This window comes from Trichoplax adhaerens, genomic scaffold (assembly GCF_000150275.1).
Source record: "Trichoplax adhaerens TRIADscaffold_1 genomic scaffold, whole genome shotgun sequence".
NCBI classification, from domain to species: domain Eukaryota; kingdom Metazoa; phylum Placozoa; class Uniplacotomia; order Trichoplacea; family Trichoplacidae; genus Trichoplax; species Trichoplax adhaerens.
In genome coordinates, this window is record NW_002060943.1 from 1,683,106 (window position 1) to 1,707,447 (window position 24,342).

Here is a 24,342-nt window from a genome sequence, read left to right on the forward strand (position 1 = left end):
ATTTCTTACTCTTAACACTATAAGAGCTGCAGTTGCTGTAATGCTCATGTTCACATGGCGATGCCATCATGTAGTATTCAGTATTGATTGATTTTCTGCAGTTACTAATATCTTGCTTTTAATTCTCAAAGAGCTTTTATTAATGCTCTTATTTAAGACATTGTTACATAATCACGCAGCAGCTAATTGAATTGATTTCCTGCAGCTGGAAATTTCCTATTCTTAATCTCAGATGTGCTTTTATTCATGGCCGTATTCTTGTCACGGCGCCATCATCAAGTGGTGTTCAATTGAATTGAGTTTTTATGGTTAAGATTTTCTTGTTTTTTTAATTCTCTAAAAGCGTTCGTTCATATTCATATTCTATTGTAATTATAGAATCATGTAGAATTAAATCGAATTGATTTTCTGTAGCTGGAAATATTTTACTTTTTAATTCCCTGAGAACGTTCCTATTCTAACGTAGTTCTAACGTAGTTATGGAATCATACAGAATTAAATCGAATTCATTTTCTGTGGCTAGAAATTTCTTGCTTTTAATTCTCTTACAGTATTTATCCATATTAATATCCCTACAAGATTATAAAGTAGACTCATGTAGTGTTAAATCGAGTTGATTTCCTATAGCTGAAAGTTTCTTGTTCTTAATTCTCTACCTGTGTAATAAACTCTTATTTAAAAAGAAAACTTACTCCATTGCCGTAATAAAGCTTAAAATTAAAGTATTTACAGGTTATGAATATAATGAACTTAGTCAACTTTGAAATATCTTGCAATTATGTATTACCAGTGGTGCTTTACGCTTAGTGAAAACTGATTGCATGCTATAAGATAGAATAAATATGAAAATCAATAAAACTAACTATAGTTGCTTCAGTGCCTGTAACATTTAGAACTCTATACGATAGGATAGGTTGCCTTTCCTCATGTTGATGGATACCTTATGATCTGAAATATATCGTAGAGATGATAATAACTGAATGTCAAAACTTTCAGTGGCTGCAGCAGCGCTAATAAACAAGTGTAATTCACATAAGAAGTATTTGGAAGGAGAAGCCTTTCCTTCCATTAGAAAACCCAAATTGAAGTTATAGTATCGCCCGATTAATAAAGGGCAAATTCTTATAAAAGTATGCTACAATGCATGCTGATTTAGATTAGCTAATTCAATGAAAAAATTCGACTCCTACTGAATCTAGTCATTGACGACGGTGCTACTTGGACATAATCCATGTCGAAGGTTGTCGATGTATGAAATGACCTCCATCTTTAAAAATACTTCGCCAATTGCCAAGATGCCGGACATTTGAAAATAGATTTCAGGTACAATATCATGCACGATAATATTAACTTAAAGTCGGTACGGACAGAGTCTAAGGAATTTTAAAGCGAAGGCAAATATTCATCGGCATATTCAATGGGTACCGTGTAAGTTGGAAGCGGCCATTGTGGGCTAAATTAAGGCATTGGATATTATCTACTAATGGGGTAGCCAAAATTGAGGTTTAAGCCCTAGTTTCAAAGGACGAAAAACAGGTTTTAGGATTGACAGGAATAATGCCTTTATCTTCCCTTTAAATTTGCCAGCATTTGTCTTGAACGCTTAAAGTAAAATGAATTTACATTATTTGCTGTCTTGATTAAAGTGCTAGCTAGTAAAGTAATATACCGAGTTATCCTCTTAACTTGCCGGTATCTGTCATAAAGCTTAAAATGAATTTACAGTATTCGTTGTCGTGATTCTCAACATGTATGCTCATCTAATAATAATAATAATATGCCGAGCTATCCTTTCAATATGTCTGTATCTATCATTAAGGTAAAAATCAAATTTTGTATTCTTCGCTGTCATGACTGAGATGTAATAGAATAAATCAATCGATCTATTCTTTAAACTTGCTGCCTCCTTCTGTTTCCAAAATTGAAAATAAAGCGAGTTTATATTCTTTACTGTCATGATTGAGATGGAAAAGCGTAAAATAATATACCAGCTATCCTTGCCAGTTGTGTTATCAAATTTTAAGTAAAATGAATTTGTATTATTTACTGTCAAGACTGAGATATAAGCTAGGTAAAATAGTATATCGAGCTATTCTTTAAACTTGCAGCCTATAGCTATCTCCAAGATTTAAAATAAAATAAGCTTGCATTATTCGCTGTGATCACTGAGATATGGGCTAGTAAAATGATGTATTAACCTGACCTACTCTTCATACCTGTTGCCCATTTCTATCTCCATCATTTCAAATAAAATAAACTTGCCTTAGTTGCTTTTTTGATTGAAAGGTAGGCTAGTAAAGTGATATATCGAGCTATTCTTTAATTAATTAAGCTAAATGTCCAAAATTGTCTCTAAGATTTAAAATAAATGAATTTCCATTATTCGCTGTTGTGCTTGAGATGTAAGTTAGTAAAATAATATATCGAGCTATTCTTTGGTTTAAACTTATTTTCTATATCTTTTTACTAGGTTTAAAATGAAAAAACTTGCTTTAACGCTGCCATAACTGAGGTGTAAGCTAGTAAAATAATATATCGAGCTATTCTTTGATTTAAACTTATTGTCCATATCTGTTTACAAGGTTTAAAACAAAAAACTTGCTTTATACGCTGTCTTAACTGAGGTGTAAGCTGGTAAATAATATATTAAGCAATTGGTTTATCCCTTGAACTTGTCAGTATCTGTCATTAGAGTTAAAAATAAAATGGACTTGCATTACTCACTGCTTTGATTAAGGTAGAAGCTAGGAAATAATATATCAAAGTTAAGGTTGTCCGAGATTTGACTTGCTAATCGAATGTAGTTCAATATCAGTCATTGTCAATTTCTTGAATTCTACCCTACTTCTATTACTGCCCAAAACCAAATTTAGGTAGCCATACTCTAGGATTACCTATTCTACAACAAGAAATCTACGAAATTAAAGTAAGGTAGGTAGATTCAATTCCTTAATCTACGAATTCTCCAATCTTCTTGCGTAGAAATCATACGACGATTTTAACTATGAAATCAATCGTTAACTAATCACAGAAAATAATCAAAAGGATTGATCAACTATTGAATTTGGTTTTCCATCACCTTTACTACTAGCGAATAACAAGCAATATCATATGTATTTCATTTTGCTGTAGCGTAATTCATAGAGCAAGGAAGCTTTAGGAAGCTCAAGGAAATGAAGCATTTTCAAAGCTAAAATAATTTGAATCAATCACCCAGCAACGTAGTACAAATTATACACAATAAATTACTGTACAGTATACCAACAACTTGAATCAACTCTTGCAAGTACTACTATCTAATTTGACGCTGTCAAATATCCAAATATCCAACATCATTCATCATCTTATTCACTAATAATTCATTGAAGTTAGAACTCATTCCTACACGACTCTTTTGGTGCCCTGTAGACAAATGGAATAGTTCCCTTTTCCTTGATACTCTTTGAGTTCATTTTTTTTTTCTTTAACAGACTGAGCGTTTCCCATTGTATAGGATAATGGAAAATTCTAAAATTAAATAATGAAGCCATAATAGCTGTCTTAACGAATCTATGAAAATAAAATAGCATATTGAGTAAGCAACTATCATGTCTTATTTGTTTTCATCATCAATACATCGCATTAGATGCATAGAGTAACAGACTTGTTTAGGTGGTTAATTCTTTCTCAACAATAAAAGGATATTTCTTCATAGTGTGTTGTTTAAATACCCTACATTATTAGAGCTGTAAGCATTATAATGGAGAATAGATGATAATCCAGGTAATGTTAATTTACTGTATTAAAATTGTCTCCTAGGTAATGTATACTTGAATCAATTACAATACTCATAGAAGCGCTAGAATACAGCAGATTAGTAGCATGCATGTTGCCTTGGTCAATCACCATTGATTGAAATAGATATTTTTAGTCATTTAATTTAATGTCAACCATCCAATTTATTCCCTTGGTAGTTGTTCGACAATATCCTACTACAGAAAAAATGGCTGTATCATACGTAGCAATTCTTTAGCTTATAGCTACTATAGTAGAAGACACTTGAATTAAGCGAGAAGCTCGGGCATAATCTTGTAGATTGGAATTGATACGAGTGATTGCTATTTCCTACTTTGATACAATACTTTATAGGCCTATATTATAGCTATACAAGGGCAAAGTGTAGGATATCAATTAGAATCAGACATAATTACTTTGGCTGTAAATGAAATATACTCAAGATTTAATTCAATGGAATAGCATTATGTTATTTAACTATTGTAGGCAATAATCTGTAGCAAGCATTAAACTATTTATCAGGGTATCTTAGTTTGTATAATAACGAAACAGTCTCCTCTAGTAATAGGCAATGATTGAATTATTACTATTTGAATTTAACTTTGTTTCTATGACATACAAGGAAAGTATTGGTACATGTGGTCAAGTAAGGAAAATTGACTAATGGATACCTTTAATTAATTTATTCAGCCCTGAATGTGGAGATGATGCAATGACATGGATTATGTAATTATTGACTCCGCTCTTGGACATTTTAGGAAATCTTTTTCAGTTCTGCAAATGTCCCCGGTACTGTATTGACCATGACAGATAGAAGGGAATCTCGATTTATGAAAGAAAGCATCTCATAGCAAATTTTATTATCATATCATTGTCAGCATGGTTGAAACTAGTTTCTAGGATAAATGTCAGCATAATCACCATACTAGCGACAAATATATCGTAAGTTTACACCGATTCATGCTTGATGGTACTACTTTGCAATATAAAACACTAGAGAAGCCTATCTTGCCGCTATCTAATAGCAAAGATAAAATAGACGCCAATTTTGACGGACATTTTGCCGTGCAATTCTCTTCATTTATGATTATTTCTACCGCATTCTACTTGATTAACATAGACTCATTTCATAAAATGAATAGCAGCATTGGACTAGAGTAAATAATATCTGATTAATATACAGGTATGTATCATATTGTACACAGGAATGATGACGTCTATCATGACATATGTTGTAATATAAACATATTTTGCCTCTGCTAGGATGGCAATTTTTGCCGCTATGATGGAATTGAGGTGGATAAGGTGGCTAGCAGCTCTTTTTAACTTTAACCAGGAGAAAGTATACTTCGTTATAGGATTGGGGCTTTTGATTGTTTTTGATCTTATTGTATCAGGATCGTTTTCAACTTTTGCAACAGCGGTCATTGATCATCTGCCGTTGAAAAGGGAAGAAAAAATCATTTTCTCTCTACTTTCTCCAATATAGAGATTTTCGATCTATTAAAAAAATAGAATGGATTGCATTGATCATTCTTCTTAGGGTGTCTATTAGTTTTATTCAAGCCATTGTAGTCATTGCTGTGGACTTGATAGCATCTTATTATCCATTAATAAATTACTTCTGGGCTGTAATCGCCTGAAATAACTATTGACTCGCATAAAGACAATAGTCTTCTTATTTTGTTAATCTATATTCTTCTCTACAAACAAACTGTAAACTATTATTCAACTCATTTGGATCCACTGTTTGAAACTATTTTTCTTCTGACCGCCAATTTTAACGGCTGCTTTATTACGATAACAAAGCAACAACATCATTACTGTATAAAGATCAATGCAATCATCAAGTGAATAGATTCCATCATATAGATTTTTCTTTATAGCGATGATATTGTTTTAATCATTGTTAATTTAGTATATTCATTCCCCTTTTTGACCATTAATGCATAAATTCTTGTGTTGTATTCTCCATTCAATGATAATAATATTGCTAATCGCAATTATTGATCGTCATTCTCAATAGTCAATGCATAATAATGCGACAAAAGGTGAAGAAAAGCTGTATAACACAGTGAAAAAAAAGTGATTCTCTTGTCTATTCATAGTGGAAGAATAATTTGTGGATATGTTGTATGCAATCGATCAATGCGTTGATTTCCTATATCAAGAATAGGCGATCCTTTTTCAGTGGATACAATCTTTAATATTGAAATCGAGCTCGATTAGCAAAAATATTGACCCACTCTCAAGGCAGAACGACACGATAGAATAATGATGCTATCCAATTCCCTCCCCTTCGTTTAATTTCTAGTTTGTTAACGCGTAATTATCCGCTGACAGGCGATCAACAGAAATAACAGCTGCTAATCATATAAGAAGGAGGCTGGTGCAATAGAATATCACCAACAATAGTGGCAACAATTCTGTTTTATGTTGTGTATTATAGCTTATTCTAATTTAAACAATACTTCCCCATGAATAAAAAGAATGAAAGATTCTTTCAAAAAACAGCTGCTAATGACCTGATGATGATGATGATGATGACTCAAAGGCGTAGCAAACTTTATTTTTTATTTTTTATTTTTTTTTTACTCTCTCTCTCACGTACAGTTCTTCCTTTATTTTTGTTGATCTTTTTATAACATCCTTCTACAGGATGCTCATACACATCTGTCACTAAAAGTATGCTAAGCTGGATAACTTCCATTCCATTTAAATACTATTCAATTCGATTGATGAAGTTATTATGCAATAACAGTAGTCTTGACAAGTAATTCAATAACTTCAATAGAAAGCATAATAACAGCTTTAAATTTATTCTATTAGCTTACAATGTCAATCTGAAGTCTATCGTCCTTTTTTTTTACATCTATAGATCTAATTATTTTTTTATTTCTAGGAATAAAATTGGTATGACGCAACCAGTTTTTTTTAATAACTTTAACTTAAAGCTATAGAAAAGGAACATTTCTATACATTTGGAGCTTAAAATGGTCGCCAACTTGTTATTCAGTGAAAACTAGATCCATCATGATCGATAGGCAATGATCACGAGCAAGGAGTAGGAAATTGAAAATTACATATTTACCTTTCTACTCATCTTCATCATGACATCATGAAGATAAAGCTGTCAAGGCATCCATTCAATAGATTCAATTTTCCGACCGCAAAATAACCTTCAAGCCTATTGTTCGCGCGGAAAGTAATTTTACAATATTAATCCGTACAAGCGGGAGAAATAAAAAAATAGGAGAGTACTAACCACAAATTGAATTTAATGTTAATTCTGTTTACTGTCTTGTTATTATTATTCAAGTTACTGTAATTCAATTATGTTGAAGACAACAACATGTTGTAAGAATGTTTTCTACGTTCTAGGAGAAACCACGAGATAAACTAAAGTATAATATCTACATAAAAGAAATTGAATTGTTCCAACCTTGATGATTAATTGTCTACAAGTCAATATTTTTCTCCTCCTACTACCTTGCCTCTATTCATAGTAACAAATTCATCATTTTACTTGTCAATAGTGATTGATCTATTCAAAATGGACAGAAACAATTCGATATGTCAACAGGATGATGATCATGATGGACATGTTCAACTCGTCGATATAAAAGTTATCAACGAAAAAGAATAATATCATTGCAAAATAATGCATGATTATACAACTAGCGTATTTGTATTTCCGCTATTTATTATTTTCCCCTGGGATTGAATAGGCCAATGACACAATGTTGGTTAACTTTAAATTTGCAACAAGTGACAATGGTAATTAGACAAATGTTCAAATTGGATCGATAATTTCATCTGCATCCAAGTTGTTACTTATTCCAACTTGATCCATAATAGATACACTAATTAGAATAGATTCTATTTATTAACAATCTTTCATTGATTTCATTCATCCTGTCTACTTGCTTTTATATTGTTTCACTGGTAATAAGCTAGATTAAAAAATCATAGTAGTGTTCATAGTGAATCGATAGTCCATTCTCATTCGATCGAGGGCTTTAATTCGGGCCTACGCTTTTCTCATGACAATCAATAAAAATCAAAAACATGCTACCACGAGGATTTCTTACATTATTTGTCTACAATACGGGACAATATAGACATCGATAGTCATTAAAATGAACATTACTAACTTATAGAATTGAGCTAATGGATGTGTTACAAAAACAAATTCTGAAATGTCAACCACAGTATTAATAGGCTAATGTTAACCTAAAGAAGAAACATGATTAAAACAGATGTAATGAAAAATTAAAACAATAAATCTTGAACTTCAGCGGTAGTTCAATCTTTCATTCCTATTATACGAACCATCGAGATTTTATTACCTCTATAATACGAACAAAGCATCGTCCATTTTTATCCGCTCAATAAAAGTGAGTCCTACTGCATAAGGGATATTTTGAAAACAATCTAATTCATCAATAGAGTTATATTATAAGTCATTGTCACAACAATTCTAACATAAAAATGTTTGATTAGCTTTAGAATCAATTCAGTTCATGATAGCAGGATGCATTAATTACAATGTACGTATATCTTAACTAAAGCTGCCACATCTACGATCTTCTGGTTGTAAGATTTTATCGTGATATCGCAGCTATTAAAGTACAGGAATAGCATGGATTGATGATGAGAAAACATCCATTTCTCTATGCTATTTGATAATTAACTAACAGTAGTAAAATCTTGAAAAGTGCTATAGAGCATAAAGTGGTAATGGTATCATGAAATACTTTTACAGTTAAAAATATTCATTCAACAAATTAAATCATTACTCTTCAGTTTTCATTCAGTTGGACAATCGAGGCAGTGCGGTAGTAACGCAGTTATTATGCATCCAGGTTACTGCTTCAGTATAGGTACAGAAATGCTAATCATGTGCTATTTAACATCCAAAGCCATGACATAATAAGGGATTGCAAAGGGTTTTCGATATTATAGTAGCGATAAAGTATCTATCAATAAATCAAACGGCTAGTATAGTGTTCGCATTTTGTGCGTAACAACAAAGCAAAATCATTCATAGAAAAAAAACAGTGAGCAACAATAGGTATAGCTATACTACGATTAACATTCATATTCTTATAATCGATTGTTTTAAATGTCTTACTTGATAATCTCAAACCTTACCAATCCTTTCATAGTAGTATGTCAGACGAGTAAAATGAAATGTACCAAAACTGGATATTATTGCTACCGTATCTAATAAGTATCAAAGCATTACAACACTATACTTTCATTTAGATTATCCTAGAGTTAATAGATATTATTTCTATTAAAGGATCGTTTCTTTATGCTCAATTAGCCTCTCCTATTTCAAATTTACAAAACATGCTAGCTTCTGTAATAGGACCTTGCATTTTAACCATATCTATTACTAATTTTAATGTACAATAATACAAGAACTAATAATAAATGAAACCCTCATCTTTTCATTTCTGTGGTAGCTCATATTTTTCAAAAATTCAATAATCTAGTTTCATTAAATGAATTGATACAGCGTAAGCTACCCGTCATTTTTACCATCTCAACTAACCAATACATTATGCGATCATTTCAATGGATTGTACAAGAAGATTAAATTTTTCGACGAGATAGATAAAAAGAATAGAAAAGTTCCAGCCTATGGAAAAATGATCTAAATCTTTAATCAAGATATTATTCTATCTCGTTGTTATAGCAGATACGAAAAATAAAATTCTGAATCATTGTTTTAATTATTTAAAAATTAGGAAGGTATCTTTGTATGATTTCGGTATTAACTCAATGGTTGCCTTATTTTATCAACGAGCATAATTCAATACGTGTAGATAGCTTTTGCCACTGCTATCCTAAGTCAATTATTCCTCATCCAATTTCATCTTTGGAAGAAATCAATTTAATTCATTAAATTAGCACTGCACACCAATAGGATACAGATAAGAACTAAATAAATCAGTTGAATTAGATGTTATTGCTACCAAGAAATATATAGATTCCGGGCCAATTTAGTGAATTACGGTAACTTATGTACGATTTATTATCATATTCTACTAAAAAAAGGATAACAGACGACTAAAGCTAAACCAAGATTATTAATTAATCAGCATCTTCCCTATCATGTCATCATTCATCGGTTGACGACTTCTACATTACAACACTGATATAAATTGCATAGGAAACGACAACAAATGTTATTTGTTTTGAAACCAAGGCCATTACATAGTATATTATAATGAATCCATATTATCTCAAGTTGATAAGCATTTATATACTAGAAGTTCAATCGAAGACTGCATACAATAGCAGTAATAAAAAGTTTGGAATATTTATGATGTGTGACATTTTCCTTTGATTTCGATCGAACATAATTAAAATCAATGAAATCGAAAGGCAAATTTTAAATACTATCCCAATAAATCACTCCGGTAATGATAATAATAGATCAGGAAATCAATTAAAGAATGCTAATGAAAGAAAATGGTTGTGTCGATACACTAATAATGCTGAAAGATCAATCGATAGGTAGACTTATGCTATTGAAGAATGATCACAAATAAACTAATAAAATTGCTTGAGAGTATAATAAAAGTGTTTTCATCTTATCAATAAATTCGAAAGTGCGTGCAAGTAATAATTTCTTATTTAAATTCTGTATTCTAAATCCTGTTTATAGTGTATTTCAACAAATGTAATAGTTCAATATCTACTAATGAATTATAACGGCGGACCGTTATCAAGGACAAACAGCTAAATAAAATATCTTAACATTCAATACAATCTAAACGTAGAAATAATTACTCGAGCACTTTCAATGCATGCATGATAACCATCGTATACCCTAACTAGATGGGCTGATACGATGCACAAGTGTAAAATGAATATGATTACAATCAAATTAAACAGGTGAATTAACTGAAATAGCTATCGTGCTCACTATGGTACCTACAGTTTAGATGACTAGTGATCAAAAATGAGCTGCACCGCCTTTTTATTTGATGATATTGCTTTTCAAATGTGAATAAAGTGTACTCGAAGGTCAACATTGCCATTGTATACGCGGGTCCATAAACTATTTTTGCTACTGCACTGATGTACTTCTGATCAGAAATAATAACACAAAAATAGTTCGCTGAGCGCAGCCAAATGCTGTTGCTATACTATTTTCTAAAATAGTATATACTACCATCAGTCAAGCCGTAAATAAAAGGTAATCATTGAATATCATCCATAACACTCACAAACTTAGAGCAGTGCAAGGACAAATTGATGAGTCTAGTGTTAATAATTTTTTTATTTTACGTCTTACGCCAAACATGCAGTTCAACGCATTCAACTCTATTTTTAAACTTAAGTTATACAGTAATTAATCGTTTCACCCAACAAGTTTTTTTACGTCAATATATTGTGTAATTTGGTAATAGTTACCCATCGATAAACTAAAATATCGATGGACCGAAGTTGCTTCTTAATGATATACCAATGGCTAGTAGAAAACTAAAGACAAATAAGCCAAGTCAAGTTAATTATATTAGTATAGCTACTAACGTTACCATCGCAATATAAAAAGAATTTGAGACAAAACAGTTATCAATATCAAACTAACTACTACAACTCATCACATTAGCAGATCTGTAACATTAATCAGTATATCTATTACTTTACTATCAAACTACATTCAAGTATTACATAATATTTCTTCTTGATTAAAAACTCTCTTATATAATTCCCTAGAAGGAGTTCCAGATATAGCTACTTCGACAAAATTAATACTGTTAATGACTAGGCAATAGTTATGAGAGAATGTATTAGCAATCGTTACAACATACTACAATCATGATAAAAGCAGCATCATAGCCATTCCTTCAATTACGATGATTGCACAGCCTTGTTATGTACAATCAGTATAGATTATGGAGCATGAGAATCATATTTTTAACCTCGACTTGACGTAAAAGTGTCACGACACCGCGAAAGGTGCGAAAAATATTGAAAGAGACAAAGAACAGAAACGGTTATAATTTTATAGAGAACAAAATAGAACAAAATATCTTTAAAGAGGCTGTAACATGTAAAGGAAACCGATAGAACACATCTACCATTATCATTGACCTTTTCGCTACATTACAAAGTTACATTGGAAAGAGAATGTACCATAAACATAGTTAGCTATTACATCTAATTATCCCATTGATTAATCATAGCTTAATTACTATTTCCCTTCCTAGAAGTTGATCAAGGGAAGACATTAATTGAAAGTCGCAGTACTAAGCATTGATAATTTAAAAAAACGAGAAAAGGGAAATATGATAACAATGCAATGGTTAAGAAGACAAAGAAAGAAAAAAGTTATAATAACAAAGTGCTACCATATTCAAGAGAAAACAGCATAACGCAGACGGTAAGAATTGAAAGGCAATAAAAATTTTGTCGTGATACAGTATTGTAAATATATTGAGAACAATTACCATACAGTTGTAAAGTAATATACACATTAATTATAATAGTAGTAGGTTCAATTTATAATATCACTCTACATATAACGACAATATCATACGAATTCAAGGTTCTTATAACTATTAAAGTGAAAAATATCGTTCCTATCATGACTACACCCTTATTAATTTCACTTTATTGTCAAGAGCACTAATATTACAAATACGTTTAATATCGCTCTAAAGACAACAATTCCCTATAAACTTTATGCCCATCAAAACAATTAAAAAACGCTATCCAAACATTATCATTTTCATAACTGGAACAAGTTATGAACGCTATTATTTTCGATATAACTAAGTTAACCTGTATAATTTTGCGATAGGAGAATTACAGCATGATGACCATGTTCTGCAGAACGCCGAACCGAAAATAAATGTATGCACGTTATGATGAAGGCCAATCATATAATCAAACTCCTTCGCCTGACCAATTTGGCTTCTACTGTATGTTACATAGGCCAAAAGTAAAAAACTACGTTAAACAGTCAGAAGAAAACCAACGATACCACCACGATTGTAGCATAAACTAATTCACTTTACGGAATAGTACCAATGTCGTTCCATCATGTCTATGTTTACATCATTATTCTTGTCTGCGTGAACTATAAGTTATTTCCCTTTGCACTAAAATTTTAATATGATTTTATGATTTATTAATTTCTCACTCTTACAGGTATTCAACGTTATTTTGGTTGCCAGGATTGGCAGGCCGAGACGACTGAACCTGATTAACATAGGGTGGATGTCCTTGTGGATTGACTACCATCGATTGGGAAGCATTACCGCCACCGCCTGCTGGAGCACCAGTAGCAGGTGCTTGATCATGTTGCTGCTTGACCATAATGTATCCTGGCATAGGTTGATGAGATGTTTGATAATATGGAACGAAGTATCCTCCTGCAGCAGCCCCATGTGGTGCCGATTGATTTGACATCACTGAAGGCATCGTTGTTCCGTTAACAAAAACTGGCCCACCGGTTGCAGCCATAGTTGGGTAACTGTAGATCTGATTGCTGTTCATAACCTCGGTTGTCATTGGCCTCATCGAACCACTACCACCTTGCATGTCAACACCTCCGGCAGCTCTCTGATTGGCAACAGCAGCAGCAGCAACTGCTGGATCCATAGGATATGTAGATGTAGGCACTGCAACGAACGCCCTGAATACGTACAACCAATGAAAACCATGTTAATTGTATAGAATGATAGATACTGTGTATCCAAATAAAGTTATTTATTATCTATCTCATCCAGCAATCATAACAGCTTCAATTCGAAAGGAACTTGTTTGCAAAAATGAACACATAGCATTTAGCGTTGTAACTTTGTCATAGTACAATTTTGATATGATGCGACCTATTCAATATTAAAATAGTAGATTGCCAAGGAACACCAAAATGCGAATGATCTATTGCCTATAGGATCGCCGATCAAGCAATCGTCTATAACTATAGCCAGATACAGTAAACTATGTACAGTAGCAGCTCGTGCCCATTACCGGTGTACTGTATGGGTTGGTATATCGTTAAATAGGCCATCGATAGAATAAAATAACTTTCCTACATGTTAACACTGAATAGAGATTGAATCATGAAATAAATTACGAAATTTGATGCAATACCTAATTGAATAGATGAGGCTACACGAAAGTTATTCATAATTGACAATGACTATTTGAAAATTACCAAATACGAGATTGGATTTCACGCATAATCAATTAAAATGATATAGTATCATAAAGAGTACAATCATCCATCTCCAAACTAATCTTTATCCTTGCAGTCACTGCTACAAGCTTCAATATATATATATCTGTTGCATGAAAGGATTCATTCGATTGATATCAAGTACTTACTGTAATTAACTAAACGACAAAGATTAATGAAAGCAACTAGTACGGCATATGACTTATACAGTACAACGTCAATGCTGTAAACAACCCTTCAGTCTAGAATGTATTGCAAATTGAATGCGATAGTAGTACCCTTAGCTGTAAACTCTCACTATCGCAGACTGAACAAACTCGATGGTAACACTTGTAAACAATTGTTGCGTTTAAAAGAAAGCTACATGCCGGTAGAACAGCTTGTAGCGACTGTAAATCAATGATTGACACTGTTTTAGCGAAAACAGTTCAAGTGCTCTATGGCCAATACGTGTAATATATATCATCAAGTATGATAGAGATTTTAAAGGTGAGCACGAAAGGCAGTAAAAAATGAAAAGAAATGTTATGATGAATCCTCCAGGTAAATCGCTACCATTTGGAAACCACACTCAATCTCAACTAGATTAATGTACGTCAACAATTATCATTGGAAACTGTGTAACAAACTTGAATAACATGAGTCGCTTTTGACGGCGACAACAACAGCATTATGCCGTATACAATCCATAAAACAACACTATTTTTTTTTAACAATATACATATCCACTTATAAAGTACACTAATTTACCTATCTTTCTTTATTAATGATTTGGGCTTACGACGAGGTCGATACTTGTAATCTGGAAAATCTTTCATGTGTTGAGTCCTTAAATGTTTGGCTTCATCAACAAATGGCCTCTTTTCAATGTCAGATAGCATCTTCCATTCTGCACCTAAGCGCTTACTGATTTCAGAATTGTGCATTTTAGGATTTTCTTGAGCAATTTTGCGTCTTTGAACTCGCGACCATACCATAAAGGCGTTCATTGGACGCTTAACGTGATCACTGTTCGACTTTGACATGGCTATTTAGAAGAGACGTTAGTGAATGCAAAATAATAACAATTAATCAAGTAGCATTACAATCTTTTTTAACAAGCTTAAAAAGTTTTGTATAATTCTAATAGAAAAAAGGCGCTGCATATTATTTTAGGGTATGCAGTGTACGACTATGTCTAAGTGAGTTCAACATTCAAGACTTTTAAAGGAAAGTTCAATTTCACATTGAAAATAAGGAAATATGGAGTACGAAAATAAGAATGTTGATTGCTTGTAATGCAATAACTGGGCTATTCTATTGTATGCCTGTATCCATCATGATCAACGATACATAGGACGATAACTAGGAAAAAATTGGTCCAGTACACACATACATACACATTAATATCAGCCCCCAAAAAAGCAGTGGTGGAAATGTGCGCTACAGTAGGCTGTATGAGACGTACCTTTCTGTATTTTTCTTTCTTTTTTGGGGGGGGGGGGATAATTAATAACTGCAAGATTTGCTTTCAAAGTAATTGATTGCAAGCTACGTCTAGCGTTGAAGTTGTATTGATTCTTTGTATGATGATGGTTGAATAGAATGGAGTAGTTTATCCTACAGGTTTGAGCTTGAATTTCTTTCCACTCTTGTACTGGATTGACAATCTACATGGTATGGAATAATCGGCCGTCAAAAAATAAATCATGACAGTGATCGTCGTTAGTGTCAAATTGAAGCTAACAACAATATGCTGGACGCTATCTTATGAATGTTCTATGACTGAAATAATTGGTTTGAAGCAAATGAATGTCAATTGAATCATTTACTCAAAACATAGGCAAGTTGACATTGAAAAGTGGCATGGACAAGAAATCAAGTCCTACATTGATAGTAGCCTCAATAAAAATTTAAAATTGACATACAAAAACACAAGGAAAGGTTAAAAAGTCTATAAAGACGATTAAATTAGATCCAGTTAAAAAAAACATAAAGACAATTAAACTGGAGTACACCAACAATACAATGAAAGAATGTCCAAAGAAAAGGAGGAAAAATGATTTCAAGTCGCGTTGTATTGAAAAATGCAATTGCAAGTGACGAGTGGAAAAAGCAATGGCATCGCTCCATTGCTACTACTATTAGCCGACTGACTACTTACCGTCCTGGCGGGATAATCGTTTCATGCAGTATGCATGAACAAATTACTCTTTTTTAAGGGTTCCCTTTCCCTCTCTCTCTCTCTTCACTGAGGCAAATTTTTTCTGTTTTTTTTTTTCTTTGACAGGGATCAACTTACTACTGTGAATGAAGCTGACTGGCGACATTCAACAGTTGAAAAGAATGCAATTGAAGCGACAAGAACAAAAGGAGTTGGTGAAGAAAAGAACGATGAATAGAATAGAAAATTGACTCGTCTTTATGCTTCGCTACTACAGTAGTTCAATCCTATTGATCAACGTTGCGCCTGACAATCCAATCATTATTCTTAGAGCAAAGCAGTTGTATTATCTCCATTCTTTTGTTCACTCAATCAACGATACTGCTATTGACCGTCAATGAAATCGCTTGGACTGTGCGTCATTCGATACGGTACTGTACGTGGTGGAGTCGGTTCACTCCACCGCGGGCAACCTACACAATACATAGAATAAAGGACTACCATTCAAGTGACAACAGTAGACGTGTCGACATGATCATTGTTTTCAATCATCACGGACGAGTCAGTCGACACCAACTCACGATGCAGGAATCTAAGCGTAGACGATGACGAGAATGCCATTAGTTAATTTGCGTAGGCATTCCATCTCCAATTGGAACTGACTTTATAAAATGCTCATCCTTTATTCAATATGTCAAAATAGTCAAAGCGTTGGACACCGATAAAAACAAATTGGAGGGGGTAATGATGGTAGAAATCGCTTTGCTTTTTCCAACCAGCAAATGAATAAAAAAGCGCGGGCTCACCGATATGCCTACTCAGACAGCCTTCGATACTGTGGATGACGTTTTCTTGCGATAAGCTACAATGTCCTTCTGTCCGTCTGTCAAAACGAGGGGGACACTGGCATTCAAAAAAGAAATGCTGTAAAAAAAAAAAATGTACGCTATCTCCACAAATGGAGGCCAATAAAAATAAATAAAAATACAGTACGGCCGACAACATAATCTAAGTATAGCAAACGATCTTCATATTGTCATATTGATTATTATAATTTCAAATGAAGCATTTTCCTATCAAACAAGACAACAATAACGCCAAACCTCAATGGAAATAGCGATGAAGATTAATATGGCATGAAGGGGGGGGGGGGAAGAGAGAGAGAAAAGAAATTATTAGAAAGACTATGCTGTATACTGATTGATGTAGAATACAGCAAGAAGGAGAAAATAGAAATTCATGTTTAGAAAATAAAATAAAAATACAAGGTTGTGTATTAAAAATAGAAAACATCCATAGAAAAATATATAAAAGGTTCTCATTTCTTTTTTTTCTTTTCTTCTATTTCATAAATTTAATAATCTCTGCTATAAAACGCCAAACCAAAGGCAACAACAGAGAATAGAGATAAAATTCTATTAATACGTAGTGTAATTGATTTTTATTTTTTCTTTTCATTCACAACTGTTTTCATTTTTATTGCATACGACTAATTGGTAGTAACGAATTAACAAAAGTCTTCCAACTACGGATTACAACCCATGTTAGCAAGCGAGTCAATTAAGTTACGATAGAAAAGGACGGATTTAAACAAAATGACTTACACAACATATAAACACCAACAACCAATGCATCATCATGCTGTAGCTACACTACAAGTAGTCTACAACATGACCAATCGATTTGTCTGCCAACGTAACAGGAAATCTAAAGTAATACCTTCATTAAAATAAGATGTACGTAACCCTTTGAGTTGGATTGCTGCCTACAGTACACCCACACTGGAGTAGAAACACCGATTTAACGTTGTATCCAATTATCGTTACTTTTCAAATTGTACTCATCGTTAACTTTCAAATATGCAACATGGTGATGCATCGATTGTAGTCGTTGTGAACAACTCGTACAACTTCAGGTGGTTTCCATTGACCAGGAATAGATTGAAACAGTCAATTGATGAATGTGCATAGCATGTCGCTATCCGATCGAATGATTCTACTTCTAGATACGTGTACAATGTCCAACTTTTGAGGCACAGGCGTACATTAATCAATGACAAATCGAAGCATGAATTTGCATGCTCTTATCATCAGCCCTACTTTTATTCTATGCTGAGATGGTGTCCAAGCTATAGTACAATTGATTAAAGCAATCTTTTCTGATTCTCCATCGATTGAAATAGATTCCCATTGCGATTTGACAGTACTGTACCACCAGGAAATGCAATATAGCTATAAACAGTCCATGAATTCAAAGTGACCAAGAGAAAGTCAACTTCAATGAATCGATGTATCGTCTTCATTTTGGGTTGTTGTCTGAAGGGTAAGAAATCCATTTAAGAAAGGAGTCTACTGTATTTTGCTCTATTGGTGAACAAGTTGTAATCGATCGAAAGAGAGTATTTGATGAATTGATGACAACTCAATTCACCATGACTAAAAGTTTGAAAAGTCAGAATTGCGCCAAAAAGTGACGTACTAGGTCAATCATGCCACCGACATGGCCTAGATCAAACATGCAAACGTTGTTGTATACAAAGGAATACAAGGATGCGAAGTCCAGATTCTCACGTAATATTATCCAACTGCCCCATCATGTCTTCTTCTACAAGCGTGAGAGGTAAGCACATTAGGTGAAAGAAGGAGAAAGAATATCATTGGACGAGTCGCCCCCCCTCACCCCCCCAAAAATCAATCGTCGACAGTATACATGACATTCTCGCCGTTAGCATCGATGGACAATCTTTGATAAGGCATCGATAGAGTAGAGTCTACAACTTACCCACAAAGTGGTGCAAATGAACGTTGATTGATGAATGTGTATCCAGGCTAGATGGCAATAAGATCTACCACGCGGTTGTTGGAAGGAACTCTTTGGCCAAACTAGTTGAACAATTTGAATAAAGAAAGCAATCAATTAACCACAGTATTGAAGGAAATCATTCACATCATGTTATGCCACTTTGTTCACTGACAACTGGTATAAGCTTCAGTAATACTGTCGATTTGTTCTACACTCTTTCAACTGTTGCTCGACTCCGCTTTAAATATCCAATCAACTTGATGCAAAATGGACCGTTATGGCCTGACGAATATGACAGAAAAAAAAAATCCACTACTCACCGTTAACGGATTTGCGTGAAATAATAGCAAGTCAATGGTGGACGGGTTGAGCTCAACTCTTGCCGTGCTTGTTACTACGTACAATGTTGCTCGATCGATGCTACTGAGAATAGAATGAAACACTCGTAGTAGACAAGCGTTGCCTGAAATTTGCTTTCTACTACTGATTGGACCGGGGGCTTTTTGCTCTATTTGACTCCACACTATATGAGGTAATTACTACTTAACGGCAAATGGCTTTTGCTTACACAAATAAGTAATGAGAGAAGAGAGGAGGAGAAATAAAAATAACACCGTCCCAATAATAGCTGACAATTATGATGAACAATAGGCGGATTGATTGTATTCAAATAGTTCAATGGAATAATACAATACGAGTAGAAAAGGTTACGCATCTCATCGCTTCAACCGACTGCAATGTATGTCAATCAATCATTCATTGACCAATTATAGTCGTCAACAATAGGCTTGCACAAAAAATTCCATCTGTTACTATGGGTGGAGGTCTGCAACATAATGATAATAATAATAATAATAATAATATATTAATTAAACGTCAGTCCACACCGTGGAGATAGGGAAGAAAAACTCGACACTGAGACAGAGGAAAAAAATAGCCAGTATAAACTACGAGTACAGGATTCACCAAAGTAGAGTGAACAGGAATAAGAAGATGATATCTTGTAGCGTATTCCTTTAGCCGACTTATTCGCCATGTCACTCATTCTACTGACTATGTACAGTATATTGTACACTCTTCGTAGTCCACTCTTGTGTCCACATCTGCACCACTATACATCATCATCACTTTGAAAAGTTAGCCGACTGCACAAGTTCGCAAACTGCTGACTCCAGTACTTACAGTACTTCGCTGTGAATCCAATCATTTTAAATATCATTCACGGTAAAGTGATATTGGATTCACTCTGAAAGATGCAATCATCCCCCCCCCCCCTAAAATGCAAAAATAACGGTCCAAATGATCCTAGTTGTACCACTAAAGTTCGCACGAGTACGAGGCCTCACTTCATTATTCATTTCAACTCATTCAACACTTTACATTTCGAATATTGATTTTTGACTGTCGTCCCAATTTAGACATGTGATAAAGTAATTAATCATATACATCATCAATGTAAACTGCCGTCCCTTTCCCTTGCGCATAAGAATGAAGAGGGACGCCTTACTATGCAATCACTTTGTTATAAAATCCATGATAACTATCCAATCTTCCATCATCGATATCAACAGTTACAATACTGGAGAACGAGAGCTGGTAGCAGGATCAATTTGAAAATTTGCATTACTACCCTACTGCACCGTACGTAGATTGTAAGAGACGAAGCTGTGCCATTCAATTCACAAATATCATTCATAATGTTCACAACGATCAACTTTGATCGTTTTGAATGCGTTAGTTATGCAAATGTACTGACGTATATCCAATTTCATGGCAATTTTATGTTATACTTTATCTGGTAGTTGAAATGAAATTAAAATGTTCCTCATCCTCCAATACAGGTATCAACAGTATGCGTAATCTATTTACATTAGTACAGTACTGTAGCCTAGACGTTGCAAATGACAACTGTACAGTACTCGTAGTTGATCCATGTACAGTAGTCAGTAAATCGATAGAGCTGCATAATTGTTCTCATCCAAAACTGATTTAAGATTAACTTGAATTGCTGCAATCTGTTATCGACTTTGACTGCTACAGTATCTATGATCCGATACGATTGCAATTGTGCTATCAGACTGCTAGTGTCGCTATTACACTAGCTTACAACACTAGATCGATGCCAAGTCTACAGACGATTACAGCTTTATTGTTGCATTGACGGTCAGAAATGTAGCAGTACATCGTTTCAACATGTCCAATTTGGTATTTACATTTGCGAAGGGGACATTTAGCAGAAGATCATCATGACTGTGATTGCGCTAAGGCCTACAGTAGTCTCCCGCTTGCCTATCTTCATCTCAATCACAAAAATATTTCCAATACAAAGTCCATGAGGACAATAGAAAACATAACGGGTGAAAAAGAAATGACATTCTATTCTATTCTTGCTAAATTGTTTAAACAAAACGAAACGGAAAAAAAGAGATGAACAATAGAAAGAAAGATAGTTCATGTAGACAATAACAACAACAAAAAATAGGGAGAAAAATGAAAAATAGATCGTGACAATGATGACCCAAAAAGGAACAAATAAGCCTCGCTGATTCAATAGAAAGGAAAAATTAATCGACATTGCGTCCCATGTTGGACGAAACAATACATGAACAATGCGCTCTTCCAACAATAGGCATCGGCTGATCGTATTACGTAACCATTCGACTCGGACATTTGGACGACCAGATATCGACCTAGGCACAGTCATAGTCATGTTGAACCCTCGAGAGGCCAGTGTATTGTCTTCCTACTGTACTGTGTAATCGACCCAGGGACAAATAGGCCATTGTGGACGCTATTGTTGACGGTAACAATAGCGGACAATCATCCTGGTGAAAGCAACACTAGGCAAAAAAATGTTGACAATTAGCCTATCAAAGAGGAAGATGATATTGGCAAAAGTGAACAATGCCGCTCGATAGGAATGCTGCAAGACAAGAAATAATACTAAGCAAGATAAATAAAAATGATTCAATAGTATAAAGATAAAAGAAAAACAATTGTCAATCGATTGAATAACCATTACAATCAGTCTGCTCGATGAGAGCAGTATTCTGCAATAAGGAAGTGATTGGATCCACTCCAGGAAAAGAAACTGCGTCAGCAACTGGATACTTTCACATGATTGAAATGAAGGCTAAAAAAAAAAATAAAAATAAAATAGATGAATAGTGAGTTTAATTGGATACACAGTGGCAGCTGGTTAGCTATTCTAGGTGTTAATGAAGAAGAGCTAAACATCAGTTGAACAGAATGATCAAATTAGATCAATTTGTTTAGGTCAATATTCAGTATACGAGTATAGACTGATCAGGCGAATGATCACATAGCTGAAAAATACATGAATATCATCGCAGATTTTGAAGGAATTTTTCTTACAAGATGTCTATTGCAATGCTGTATTAGAGAATTCATCAAATAATCAACGGGTGCCATGCGGTAGTAAAACAAAAATGACTTAACTCAATCACTAATATCGCCATTACAAGTATTCAATGAATTTTTCTTCTCAGATATCATTTGCAATGATTTGAGAAAGAAATAGAATCCATAAATGACAAGGACGTCTATCATCGTTAGAACACACTAGAAAAATAACTTAAGTTCAATCGCCCATAAATACCAACCTACTACAGTATCAAAATATCTGCTAGTGGATTGACAATAGCTTTTGGTTCTGACGAAAAATTTACCAACAAACTAACAATGCCAATCCAAACATTCACCTTTTTGCCTCATTTCTTGCCGCTAGGAAGATAGATTGTAATCTGCTGCCATTCTCTCACGGGCGTCCATTCAAAGATTCATGGCGAATGAACTGGCATACATGCAGCAATAACAAGCCAGACAATAAATACTCTGAAGGTCATTCTACAGCCTTGCAATGTCATCGATTATACGTTGATGCACTCTTTGACTCCATATAAAATCAAGGGAATAATGAATAATAATAATAATAACAACTGTAATCATAATCATTAACTATAATAGATGATTATTATTATTATTATTGATGATACAGTTGAACTCCAACATTAAGAATTACTACCGACACTCAGTGAATGCTAAGATTAACTGCCTCGATACAGCATATTTCATCTACTTGATACTACTATCGTGCATAGATTACTACGTCCGATTGCACTCGATACTAGCTAGCATTACGAGTACTATATTGTAATCGTAAAGATGAACGAAACAAAATCCAAAACCAACAGTAAATATGCCATTTTGTTTTAGCGGAAAAATATGCATCACGTTAGTGCATGTAATGAAAGGCGTGCAGTAATTCGCCTACCTAGCATGTCAAAGTCAATCTATTGAATTGCACATTTTCTATTTTCCCCATCTATATTACATAGCACATAATAATGGAGAATGAATCCTGGCAACGGCCACAAATAGTTCTCTGGCCGTTGTTGGTCAAACACGTACAATGACTTATCAATCATAATGGACTCGATGTCTTACGTGCTGCGTTATGGCCATACAAGTTGCCATCCACATCCAACAGCAGCAGTCCTTCATGGACAGTACTCTACCTGAATGCATGATTAATTAAACAAATTTCTTCGTACAGCTATACTTATGAAAGCAACAGAATAGCGCATTGAGAGAGAGCAATAATAAACATAAGAGTATTTATATTGATACACATGTGTATACTGTACTGTATGTAGACAAATATTATACCATTTTATAAACGTGTCAATAATATTATAATCAATCAATGAAGCCATCTACTGGAATAGGTAAGAGCAAGCAGGGATTATCTTAGCGTGCAAACGTAAAAATGAAGTCATTAAACAGTAAACATTAATACAAATAGCTGAAGTTGTCTCATAGTGGCCCAACATGGTACCTATAGTAATCATTTCATTCGTTTGCAGCATTTTCAGTGCTCAAATTCAGCCCAAAGTGAGGAACGATACGAATCAATAATTAAGATGATGTCGTTGCTTCAATAAATATGAGCTAAAGAACTAGCATTTAAAAATAATTTAATCAAGATACCAAGTATAATACTATGCATAGCATAAAGTTTATAAAATCATTCTTTCCTAGAAATGCAGGAAATAATATGGCACTTTGATGCGCTACTAATTACTGTCATTACAGTATGCTGTACGGCCTCATACCTACCTACACTAGAATCCTTGCAAGGGAATATTCTTAAAATCTAATCTTATAACTACAGATATAACAAGGCTAATGCAAAAGCCTAAAACAGTCATATTATAATTATTATTTATCCTTGCATTAGTAAAGTATGATTTTATAGCCAGTTTTGAATTTTAAAGTCTTGATCTCAAGATACTGAAAAAGTTTCTGAAAACGAGGAGGGATGTTAACAGAAGCTATTGTATAATATAAACGTCATAAATTTGACATTATGTAAAATCAATGTGATTATTATCTA

The 24,342-nt window shown here is 33.8% G+C and overlaps 1 protein-coding gene across 1 annotated transcript; it reads right to left on the bottom strand.

Annotated features, from left to right (window-relative positions):
- Positions 1–14,727: 14,727 nt before the first annotated feature.
- On the bottom strand, positions 14,728–15,006 carry TRIADDRAFT_19608 (uncharacterized protein; the record flags this gene model as incomplete). Its single annotated transcript, XM_002108435.1, has 1 exon — positions 14,728–15,006. One exon carries the CDS (start codon positions 15,004–15,006, stop codon positions 14,728–14,730), a length of 279 nt encoding a protein of 92 aa, XP_002108471.1.
- Between the last annotated feature and the right edge of the window lie 9,336 nt (positions 15,007–24,342).